This window comes from Tursiops truncatus, chromosome 7, assembly GCF_011762595.2.
Source record: "Tursiops truncatus isolate mTurTru1 chromosome 7, mTurTru1.mat.Y, whole genome shotgun sequence".
NCBI lineage: Eukaryota > Metazoa > Chordata > Mammalia > Artiodactyla > Delphinidae > Tursiops > Tursiops truncatus.
In genome coordinates, this window is record NC_047040.1 from 38,692,712 (window position 1) to 38,705,361 (window position 12,650).

The 12,650-nt window shown below is 42.6% G+C and overlaps 1 protein-coding gene across 11 annotated transcripts in view; it reads left to right on the forward strand.

Moving 5' to 3' along the window:
* Positions 1-12,650, forward strand: part of HECW2 (HECT, C2 and WW domain containing E3 ubiquitin protein ligase 2) — a 417,065-nt gene that overhangs the window by 280,581 nt on the left and 123,834 nt on the right. For 10 of the 11 annotated variants that reach the window (XM_073807454.1, XM_033859936.2, XM_073807452.1 and 7 more), the window contains 4 exons: positions 214-1,563; positions 2,840-2,935; positions 11,665-11,815; positions 12,475-12,578. In XM_073807454.1, coding sequence (XP_073663555.1) covers positions 214-1,563; positions 2,840-2,935; positions 11,665-11,815; positions 12,475-12,578 — 1,701 coding nt within the window. The remainder of the gene's footprint in view (positions 1-213; positions 1,564-2,839; positions 2,936-11,664; positions 11,816-12,474; positions 12,579-12,650) is intronic. The other variant, XM_073807453.1, reaches the window with a different exon arrangement.

The following is a 12,650-nucleotide window of genomic DNA, read 5'->3' on the forward strand; positions in this document are numbered from 1 at the left end:
GTAGTGAACATGTAAACCTCATATGTCAAACTGACCAGCAATATATGTACTCGTTTAGTAGTGAATAGTAACTCTTAGCAAGTTGGTGATACTGTAAAGAGACCTCAGTGGGATGACTGAATTCTTTGAACTCATTAGTGGCAAAGGAATAGGACATTAAAAGTTCGTTCGTTATTACTACTTTGTTTTTATAAATGCTGTTTTCTCCTTCAGATGCTTCTCCAGAAGCTGTTGGCACAATACTTGGAGTCAATACTGTGAATGGAGACCTAGGAAGCCCTTCTGATGAGGAGGACATGCCAGGGGGCCATCATGACAGCACAGTTTGTTCCAATGGACCAGTTTCTGAGGAAAGTGCTAATGGGACCCCCAAGCATTCTTTCAGGACTAGCTCTACTCTGGAAATAGACTCAGAAGAATTCACCTCTACTTCTTCAAGGACCTCACCTCCCAGAGGACGTCAGGATTCACTCAATGATTACTTAGATGCTATTGAACACAATGGCCATTCCAGGTCGGGTGCAGCTACTTGTTCGGAAAGGTCCATGGGAGCCTCTCCGAAACTAAGGAGTAGTTTTCCCACCGACACAAGACTCAATGCAATGCTTCATATCGACTCAGATGAAGAAGACCACGAGTTCCAGCAAGACCTGGGTTATCCATCCTCCTTGGAGGAGGAAGGAGGGTTGATAATGTTTAGCAGGGCGTCAAGAACTGATGATGGGAGCCTGACATCTCAGATAAAGCCAGAAGACAACACGGTGGAGAATGAGGAAGCCTCCACCAATGAAGCTGCTTCCTTCGAGGACAAGCCAGAAAGTCTTCCAGAGCTTGCGGAGAGCTCCTTCCCCTCAGGCCCAGTCCCTGATGAAAGCGAGAATGCCCCGGAGTGTCAGCCGAGTGCTGACCAGGGGAGCACTGAATTGTGCGGCGCCCAGGAGGTAGATCAGCCCACAAGTGGGGCAGACACGGGCACTTCTGACACGTCAGGAGGAAGCCGAAGAGCCGTCAGTGAGATCGAGTCCCTTGATCAGGGGTCTGAGCCTTCCCAGGTGTCCTCGGAAACAGAGCCCAGTGACCCCGCCAGGACAGAGAGCGTGAGCGAGGCCAGCACCAGGCCTGAGGGAGAGAGTGACCTGGACGGGGCCGACAGCTCCTGCAATGAGAGTGTCACCACGCAGCTGTCCTCGGTGGAGACACGGTGCTCATCTCTTGAGAGTGCGCGGTTTCCCGAAACTCCAGCCTTTTCTTCTCAGGAGGAGGAAGATGGAGCCTGTGCGGCAGAGCCCACCAGCAGTGGCCCTGCTGAAGGGTCACAGGGTTCCATATGCACTCCTGGTTCTTTACCTGTAGTGCAGGTGCCCAGTGGAGAGGAGGAAGGGCCAGGGGCAGAATCGGCTACTTCACCTGACCAGGAGGAGGTGGGGGAGGTCTGGCAGCGGAGGGGGAGCCTGGAGGGAGCTGCTGCTGCTACTGAGAGCCCGCCCCAAGAAGAGCGTGATGCGGGGCATGCCCAAGGGGCTTGTGAAGGGGCCACTGCCCAGGAGGAGGGCGCGACCGGAGGTAGGATGTAGAAGACAACGTGGCTCGTGGCTCGGGCATACCCGCTCAGAGAGAAGCCTTGTGGTTTTGTCCCTCAGTGGAAATTGTACTGCAGGGCACATATTAGCTGAATTCTTCTCCTTGGGGTTCAACAGCTTTTTTTTTCTTTTAACATCTTTATTGGGGTATAATTGCTTTACAATGGTGTGTTAGTTTCTGATGTATAACAAAGTGAATCAGCTCTATGCATACATATATCCCCATATCTCCTCTCTCTTGAGTCTCCATCCCACCCTCCCTATGGATCTTCTTTTGGTGGAATAAGAGGCGTGTCAGATAACAGTCTTAAACTTAGATAATGAACCTCAAGGCTCTGCATCAGTGCGGGCACCTGCTCTGCCTAGAAAGGTGGCCCGGTGGGTGGGGGCACCCCTGGTCCACACAGGCCTGGAGGCCTGGGATGCGTGCCGCGCGCCAGCACATTCAGTGCGCCTGGGGCTCAGTCCTCTTGTCTGGGCAGTGTGAAAAAGCATAATGAATCTCTGGCGGGACCTGGGTTTGTAGATACAAAACCAAACAGGCTGGCAGCATCTACGTTAGTGTTATCTGCAAGGTTTTCAGGAACATCTTAACTCGCTCCTTATTGCATGAAGCTTCAAAACAGAAGGTTAATATGTGGTTTGCATCAAATGTCATATTTTTGCCTTCTGCAGTATAAGAAATGTCAACTAAGTTAGGTGATGCATTCTGACACTTGAAAACAAGCTGTTTGAGGATGCAAATTTACACATAAAATTTGTTTTATGTCTCAATGAATGTGGCTCAGTAGAATGATCCCTTTAAACTGTTCTAGCTGCATCAAAAAGTCTGAGTATAATTTCATATGCCTAAACAGCATAGACTCAGAAATAGAAACGATTTTCTTATTCTGTAACTTATTTTTCTACCTATCCCCTTCTTTTCTTCCTCCACCGTTTTTTGTTTTTTTTCATTATCTTCCAGTCATTGTGTGACTCTAAAGCATTGCTACATGACTAGGACAGATGCCAGGGTGGGAAAAGGCAGGGGAGGGGGAGGAATGGGCCCAGACCGACATCTCCCTAGAAGACCCACTTCTGACTAAGCATCCACCTCCCATTCTCTTCTGTTGTTTCTGGGTCCTCATATGGGAAATGAGACGAAAAAGAGATAAGAGACTAGCCCCAGGACTTTTGTTAGGTGTTTTTTTTCCCCCAAAGGCTGTTTTGACACTGAAGGGGAAAACAATACCCAGGTAACTGTTTACCTTTAATCCTAGGTTCTCAAGCCAACGGCCACCAGCCTTTGCGATCACTGCCTTCAGTGCGCCAGGATGTTAGCCGGTACCAGAGGGTGGACGAGGCTCTCCCACCAAGTGAGGACCTGCTAACTAAAGGGCTCACCTCGATCAAAGGGTTCAAGGGTGACAGGACCCACGGGACCTAAAGGATGGTTGCCCAGTCCCCCAGAAGTAGAGTTCTGGGAGCTGCCACGTGATTTAGCAGATACAGTCTGGAAAGTGCTTAGCAGAAGACTCCTCTCTGGCACAGTTCCACCAAATGAAAGGGTAGCTGGGGGAAAGTAGATACTCTAAAGTAAAAGAGATCCAGATGTTATGGACAATAGGATGTATAATAGAAAAAATTTTAAGTTTGCATAGGCAGTATGAATTTTCAGTTATTAGACAAATAGGTACAATCTCTTAGCTCTAGGTAATATACTGCTTTTTATTCATTTACAACATTTTAAATCATTAACTACAGGGTCCTGGTTTTTTTCCTTAGGAATATCCAGAGAAGTGTTATTAATTTCAGAAATTAGTCTACTGTTTTCTGGACCATGATGATTATCTGGAGATTTGAAAGATATTTCTTTTTTTTTTTTTTTTTTTTGCTTTCAAGAAACACGTAGCACTTAAAGGAGAGATGGGTGAGCACTAGGAATGCTGGGAAAGTTATGCGACCTGAACTCCAAGAGCTGAGTGATGCCCATGGCCAGTCATAGTCTGAATGTAATTTAAACTCTATTTAAGTTTCTAGAATCCCTTAAAGCAGTATTACTATGTGAGAGCAAAGCATTTTGAAGAACAGTGATAAAGCTCAGTAAATACTGTTTTTAAGAACACATTGGAAAATACATCTTTCTGCCTTACTGCTTTTCCTTCTTGTTCACCTTCTCTATTCACCCATCTTATATGCGATCATGGCAAGAAGTGGATGCTTTTGGCCCTCTGTGTTTTAAAAATGGTGGGACATAGAGCGGGGGCAGTATGCATTTAAAGGGCTAAAATGCTGAGTAGTTAGTTTTGGTGAGTGCTGGCAAAAGAGCTGAATGGTGCTCTGTACAGTTTGTCAAAATATTGACTTAATCGTTTGTAAATACTGTTGTGCACAGATCCTCCCCTTGTTCATATATTTGGATAGCTGAGGGTGGTTACTCATAGGAAACATATATTTTAAGCAGTTTTTAAAAATCATCCAAGAGATCAATTAACCATTGTGTCATCTTAAGCAGGTGGAGGGGAAAACTTCCTTACTGTTTACCCTTGGAGAAAACATTAGAGGCAGAAAAGAAAAGTATTCCTGGGTGATATTTAGATATAATTGGAGAAAAATGAATTAGGAACACCAGGAGAGAATTCTGGGAGAGCTTTGTTTACATGAGTATGTGGATTAATAGTAAGTAATCAGAGTTTCAGGCACCTGGACAGGAGGCATAGCATTGCATCAGTGTATGGATAAATGGCATCCTCCTGGCCACATCCAATTGCTCTGAATTTTGTTGGATTCACAGTTTTGGTCTCTAGATTGTATTTAGTAAAGACAGGTACTTTCCTGCTGAAATTATGACCACCATTTGAGCTGTTTCCATGCATTTGTTTAAACACTGGTATTTGCATTACACAGATATAATGCTAAATTTTAGGATTTAAAAAAATAAACAATTGGCAGTTCATTTTAATAAATTAATATATCCAAAAGGAAAAAAAGCACGTTAGTAGTATATCCAATTTAATGAGTAACTGATGAACAGCGGCGGGGGGAGGAATTCTTAAGAGTTGTTCCCTCTTGTGCAACTTGCAGATTTGGGGATTTACATGATCATGGACCAATTACAGATTATGGTCTGAGCATACCTGATTACTGTTCAGCTCTGTCCTCACACTGCTTTGCCCTCTCCTATTCCCAGTCGGTCTCATCTTTTGACAGTCTAATCACTTGGCTGCCTGTGCTAGTTGTGCGTCCTGCCCGAACCAGTTCTCTGCCCTCCTTGCCTCACTGGGCAGCTCTGCTACCGTCTCTGGCCATGCCTCTTAACTCAGAGCTGTGGCATTCTGCGTTCATATATTGTCTCTCAGGAGGCTCAGCTAAGGGGCATCCACTTGGAGTATGCAGATTGGCCTGTCTCTTAAATGACCTGGCTGAATTATTTTAAGGTTAGGGATTATACTTTTAACATGATTTATTATAATACCTCAGACTTGTATAGTGGTTTACAGTTTACAAAGAATTTTTAGCTTTTTTAAAAAAATTCTTTTTAACAATTTTATGAAGTAGGTCAAGCAGGTCTTATCCATAATTTATAGATTGATGGGTAGAAATCAAATAATCTGATTCTTTCACTTTATAGATGGAGAAATTGAAGCCCAGATAAATTAAGTAACTTATTTAAGATTCCATACTAGTAAAAGTTGAGACAGAGTCTCAAACATTTTTTTCTACTCCATTATCTAAGGTTAGAATGGTAGGGACTGTTGTGTAGGTAGATGAGTGTAAATTCTGAAAGTTTGGTTAGCGGCAGAGTGGTGACATACCTTGGTATGTTATCTATTAGGCACAAGCATCACCTGAAAGTAGAGGGTTTGGGGGCTTCTCTGAAACTGCATTATATTGTGTTTTGAGGGCAGACCTAGGAAGGCTGAAAAGATGCTCAGCTTTCTTCTTCCAGGTGAAGATCACTTAGCAGGACCCTTCTCTGGGAGGTCCGTCAAGTATAAGAAAAGTGGTGACAGTGACAGTACTAGCGACTGTCTTTTGGCCCAGATGGATTTGCTCCTAAGCATCTGTATTAGACTCAGACGTGCCTTTTCCTCTCTGTATAGGTCACTGTCCACACACCTGCAGGACAGTCTACTGAAGCATGATCCCCCCCCCCACTCTGGATTCTTTTTCTTCTTCCTTATTATTATTGTTGTTGTTATTTTAGCTTGTATTTGCCTTAAAAATACCCATGTACTAACATAGAGTGAGGAAACTACCCAGTAAAGTTTGCTTCTCTCTGAAGATTTGCAAACTCAACTAAGGGGATTTAGAGGTATCCTTGCTATGCCTCTTCACTCTTATGGCTGATGGCGTGGTTGTCTGTGTGTCAGGGTTATAAGTTAGTCTCTGAACATCTGTTTGATCTCTTTTTATGTAAAGCAGGTTTCCTTGTTTGTTTGCTTCTTCTTCCAGCCTTATTCCTCCTATCTCAGGACCAGGGAACAGATGTTGGACAGAGACCACTCAGCTGTAATGATGATCGATCGATTGGTTCTCAAACTCTTACTCTTGGATTAGGCCATGGACCCCCTGTGCTGTGACCTTGTGGGCTGTGTAACCTCAACCAGTGGTTGAGAGACATTCTGATGAGCCATACAAAATAAGAAAGCTCTGGTTCTTAAAGGTGGCATGGCACTATTGAGAGCCTTCCAGGGAGGCAGCTTGAACTTGAATATGCACTGAGTGCCTTAAGAACCTGCTGTATCTTCTTCTGAGGTGATTCATAGGCTGGCAGCTGGAGGTTGTTCAGGGCTGAAGCCCACTAAAGTGTCATCAGCGTAATGACTCTTGGTCTTTTTAGCATTAGGATAAGTGGGAAAAAATGGCCAGCTCAGCCCCTTCTGAAAAACTATTTTAGTTTTTTCTTTTTTGGCTCCAGTGTAATTGTGACTTAACCCATTGCTTACTGGAGACAACAGGAAACTGTTGAAAGGTGTTTTTCTCCCAAAAGGGTAGGAATAGGAATAGATTCCGGATGAACAGTCCACAGTGGACTCTTATAGGATCCCAGGCTTATTGCCATATTTTTAGGACTCGTGTATTATTTATGTGGTGGGTTCAAATGAGTAGCTCTGGAAAAACACAGGGGGATGTTTATCATTTTTGGTGGTTGTGCGCTTTTGTTACTAAAGCATCCTTTGAAATGAAGGTTTAAAAGAAGGTAATGAATCTGAAAAATACAATTAATCTTATAGAATTTCTACTCTGTTTAAAGCTAGGGGCTCTTATTCTCTAGAACCTAAAAGTTAGTTTGGAGAAAAAAATTCACACTTTTAATCTAAAAAGCTACTTCCTTAAAAATCGAATATTAAGGTCCAAACTATGCAGCTATTTGAGATTTTTTAAACTTTTTATTCAAATATAATGTACATGCAGAAAAGAGCACATTCAGCCTGCTGAATTCTCCCAGACTGTGCCCACCTGGGCAATCAGCACCACATCTGTGGTCCCTGGGAGGCCACTTGTGCCCCGCTACCAGTCTCCAACCCCCACTCCTGAAGAGCAAGGGGACCTACTGTCCTGACTCCCCAGAGCACAGACAAGTTTAACTTACTTTCGTACTTTATACAAATGGTATCATACTTCTTTGAGTGTTTAAATAAGGAAAAAATAATCCATTAAACACTGATTTCTGGCATCTATTACAAAGCTTTTTTTCCTTAAAAGTACCCTTAGTTTATTGTAACTTCATCATCTCACCATTTTGGTGAGGATACCACGGTTATTATAATTTTTACAGTGGGTTTATAAACTTACTTCACAATATTCAGGTACTTCGTTGTCCTTAATCCAGTTACAACCAGGTCAGTTCCCTACTCTTAGTCCTCTCACCGCTTTGAGTTCCGTAGTAGACAGTTCAGTGCTGGCTTCCCCTGATATGTGATTCATCCTGTCTAGCCATTGACCTTCTTCCCAGTCTCAGCACTCACTGAGATGTGTTCACGTCTTCATCTAATCACCTGGGTGGCCCAAGGTCTGGGTGGAGACCAAGGTCTAGTTTGAGAGGAGCGAGAAAGAAGAGTGATGAGATGAAGAGGGGCCATAGTGATGACCCCTGCCCCTGCCTACATATATTGATTCTAAAAGTTGGAAATATCTAAGACCTGCCCGGCTCTACCTCCCTGCATCTGGAATTAATGCCGTGACAGTGGCTTGGCATAGATTTTCATGCTAACTCTCTGACTTACCCTTAATATCCAGCTATTTAAAGGGGGCTATTCTATTTGAATTTCAGGGTGTCTTAAGTGTACACTTGCTCCTGGATTTCAGTTTGGGGTATTTAGGCTGAAATTTAGTTTCTTGCGAGCCTGCACTTCATGACTTCTAAGAAATCCAGCATTAGCTCCATGGGTTTGTCCAGTAAGTTAGCTGCTGTCTTAAGTTCTTGTTAATTTACGTCAGTGTTCCTTAAAGTTTAGTGTGTCTAGGAATCACCTGGGAAGTTTGTTAAAAATGTAGATAACTGAGTCCTGGCTTCAGAGAGTCTGATTTTGAAGAGCTGGGGTGTGTCCTTGGCATCTGCATTTTTATTGATCTTCACAATGATTCTGACACATACTGTCAGAATCCCACACCTTGAGAAACATTCTCTAGATAATAGTTTTCAAACTTTATTGTTGCTGTGAAGCTCTTTATGGAAGTGAAATCTTATGTGGAAGACTAATATGCACAACAGATAATGTTGGAGCTGCAGTGTTTAAAGTGGGGTTGGCAGGTGGTTCAGCAGCCCTACTCCTCAGGACCCCAAAGCCCCTGGCCCCAAAGGCTTAATTAACTTAGAATCTATTTTGGAAATTCTGGCCTAGATGTAAGATGTTACTAGGTCCTTCCTGAACCTAATGTGATAAAATGGGTGTCATTGCAGATTCATGTTATTTTAGAACTGAAAGGACCTTAGCAATGTTTACCTCTGTCTTCTAATTTTTTAGGTAAAGAAACTGGGGGCCATAGAGATGTAGTAATTTGTTGAAGGTCATGTAGCAAAGGTATGACAAAGCCATGGCCAGATACAGGCCTTCTGCTTGCTAATCTAGTGCATTACACACACACACACACACACACACACACACACACACACACACACACACACACACACACACACACACACACACACACCCCAACACATTGCTGTCAGTCTCGCTGCACACTGATTATGTACCCCAGTTTACAGTGTGGCAAGACAGGGAAGTAAATGCCAAGATCCTAGTCTTCTAACCCTGCCTGTGTGATTTTAGCATTGTCTGTGAAAGAAACTGATACCAGGCCATGTGTTCTCATATGCTTTCTTAACCAAGAACAAACCAGGCCTCATGTAAATACTTATAAGATATTAAAGCAACCATACCCCCACCCCCGTGAATAGATAATGATAGATAATGATAGAGGACTGACCTTCCTACAGGCACCTCTGCTGTCTTGCCTGGATGGAAGGGTATTGACCGCTTGGGTAAGAGTAGATATGTAGTTCACGAATAAACCAATAGCATAACAGTCTTTCCCAGTTCAATGCCGAGTGTCCACTTGAAACCAGCAGTATAGCATTTCTCTTTATGGGGACTTAAGTAACAACCTCAATTTAAAGATATGATACTTGATAGGGAGAGTCTTAATGTGCATCCAACATCCCATATTCTTAGAAAGCAAATTTTTGGACCTTGTTTTTCCCATTGCATAGAAATGTCTTTATTGAGATACAAATGAAGGTTATTCCTGGCCTTTGTGGAAAGTGAATACAAGATCATTTTTTAAAATTTTTATTGGAGTATAGTTGATTTACAATGTTGGGTTAGTTTTAGGTATACAGCAAATTGAATCAGTTATATATATACATATATCTACTCTTTTTAGATTTTTTTCCCATTACAGAGTATTGAGTAGGGTTCCCTGTGCTATACAGTAGGTCCTTATTAGTTATCTATTTTATATATAGTAGTGTGTTGATGTCAATCCCAATCTTCCAGTTTATCCCTCCCCCCGACCCCCCGGTAACCATAAGAAGAATCATTTTTTAATAGCTTTACGTTATTTAAATTATTTATTCATTCGTTACATGCTATGTGCAAGGCACAGTGGTGAATATATTTGGAGATACCCCCTCCTCCATTTTCCTACCCATGTGGCCCGCATACAGGTCACATTTCTTGGGGTAAATTCTTGTATAGTTTATTCAAGGAAAAAGTTCCATCTTTGAAGATACTTTTCTAATATTCTTTTGTCAGAGAATGGAAAGTATGCAGCAGTGTGTTTTCTCTTCTGCTGTAACTGCCAGAACACTTAGAGCCAAGTTGTAGTGACAACCTTATCTTGGGAGCTTGGCAGAATCTCTCTCTCTGCTTCCTTTAGTTGGTTTCTGTTCTGTTTTATCCCTAATTGACCTATCCTACATATTTTTAAAAAACTGGAAGCTTCTGTAAACATTCTTGGGGGGGAAGGAATGGTCATTTGTTTCCATGTGCATTTGATCTGACATATAGTATGTGCTTGAATTATCCTGGCTCTAACGAGAGAGGAATGCAGTGGGAATACTTGTTCTCAGAATCTTTGAGATGGGAAAGTGTGCGAGGAGCAGAGCCAAACAATGGATTGGATCAGAGGTTTTAGAAGATGGTTCCTGAAAATGCCTTTATGTGCTCACTGTTTGTCAGCATATGGCAGGCTGAGCAGGAGGCCTTTTGGAAATGTCCTGCTGATGGGATTGTAGCTGTGCCCGAATAATTCATTCTTGGCAGCCTGCTTCATTGTGAGTCCGCGTTACCCTGGAGCGTGAGTGACACGGAGTTGTTTGTTGTCTGTGTGGTGCTTTTCCTCACAGAAAATTTTTCTTTCCCTTGCCACGTGTCATAAATTATGATCGGCTGAAATCAACAAAAAGATATCCTTCCACTCCCAGCTGAGGCAGTCTTCAGTGGTCTTCCGGTGCTGGCTGGGATCTACCGTGCAGGTTTTTGCAATCCTAAGGACTTAGTTGGAATACTTGTTCCGTTCACCTCCAGAGTAGATGCCATAGCTGGTCAGGAGCAAACATGCTTTCGTCCTGGTCTCTAGGATGAGACCCACGGCGTCTGCTGATAAGCTGTGTGATCACATGGAGAGTTTTGAAATTAACAGAGCTGCTCAAGAGAAAGGTGCTTATTAATTTCAAAACATATTTGTCCTAGAAATAGCAATGTATAAAGCACTTTCCTGGTTAAAGAGTAGATCTCTGCTGTTTTCATATGTTCCTATATAAATGAATATAAATTACCCTTCCCAATTGCAATCAATTTAAAAATTGTTGCCTTTTGTAAAGATCAGCTCACGCTCTGCTTATTTTTATAGGGGAATGGCCTTTTAGAGAATTCACAGAGGTGGGCTGGCTGGCCCTGAACACAACTGTGCTTGCTGTTTTTACTGAACATGCTCTTACATATTTGTTTACAAAGACTAACACATTTAATGAGATTGCTTAAACATAAAAGTAAATAATCTTTTAAAACGTTGTTATTTATTTAAGGTTGGAGACAAGTCATTAACCTTGCTCTGAAAATGTATTCCTCTTTGGGAAAGTGTAAATGGAAGTTTGTAGATAATGATACTGTTTGATGACTAGGCTAGCACTACCTTCTTCCGAAGACTACATCTACTAAAATTGTGTGTAAATATACACGTAGAAATTTCCAGCTGTGAGTCTGTCATCTAGGTTGGAAAAAAAAGAGAAAAAATCAAGTTTGGGTGAAAATAAACATCAGTACCAATTCTGATGTGAATATCGAAAGTATTATGATACCAACTAGTAATTTTTAAAATTGCTCATACGTGAAGGATGAGCATTGTGGGCGGATCTGGGAGGATCCCCTACATTCAGGGATTCTTTAAGGTGTTGGTTATGCACACAGGAGCTGTTTTACTAACTGGTCAATCATTCTGGAGTGGACTGGGGGGAAGTGCTGGATTATGCACCCAGGTGTACATTATTAGCCCCAAAGTATAGCATGTCAGGGAGAAAACACGTGCTGCTTGATGAACCACGTTAATGGCTTCAGCTGCCCCTCCTAATCCCTCTCTGTGCACGACTGCTGTTTAGACTGGGAGGCACGCATTGACAGCCATGGCAGGATCTTCTACGTGGATCACGTAAACAGAACCACGACTTGGCAGCGGCCCACAGCTCCCCCTGCCCCGCAGGTGCTGCAGAGGTCCAACTCCATACAGCAGATGGAGCAGCTGAACCGGCGGTGAGGATGGGCAGTTTTGTGGTTGGGCTCATTTTTACACAGCGCAAAATGGAAAACACGATTGCCTCTTTCATCTCTGGGGGTCCTGTCACTTTTCTTGATTCATAGACTTCATTGAATGTCTCTTGGTTAAAAATTAATAAGCGCACACATCCACAGCTTGCTTAGAAAATAGAGAGGAAATAAGTAATGAGATGACCCCTTTAGTCAACCCAAGGCATTGATTTTTAGTAAAACAGAGCATATACACTTGTCATTTGAAGCCAGATAGCTTTTTAAATATCTAGAATCTTCGTTCGTAATGCATCTTTATTCGTTACCTAAGCTTTTAAAAATCTGTCCTTCTTTTCCCAAAACTAATTGCTATGGAACAAAAGTTGTTCTTTAACAATATAGGAATTTAGTTTCCTTTGGTTAAAGGCCACAATGTTTTTTTAAATTTTTATTAATTTGTTAAGAAAATGTTCCACAGACTATGGACAGAAGAAATTAAATCCGATGGATTTACTTAACAGATGGCCCAGAAGGTCAGAGGATAGAGGTTTGGGGAGGAAATGGTCAAGGCTGGGAAGATGGTGAAAACTTCTGGGCTCTGGGGGAGCAGTTGAGCCCTGTGTTTTAGAGGCTGCTGTGTTGTAACTCTAGGCTTCTGATTTTAGATACCAGAGTATCCGCAGAACCATGACAAACGAGAGGCCTGAGGAAAACACCAATGCGATTGATGTGGCAGGGGAGGAAGCCGACTTTCACCAAGCCAGTGCAGGTAAGAGCCTTTGGGTTGGTTTGCTTTGTCATCTCGCAAAAATAGAAAACAAGTAAGTAAGGATTTCCAAGA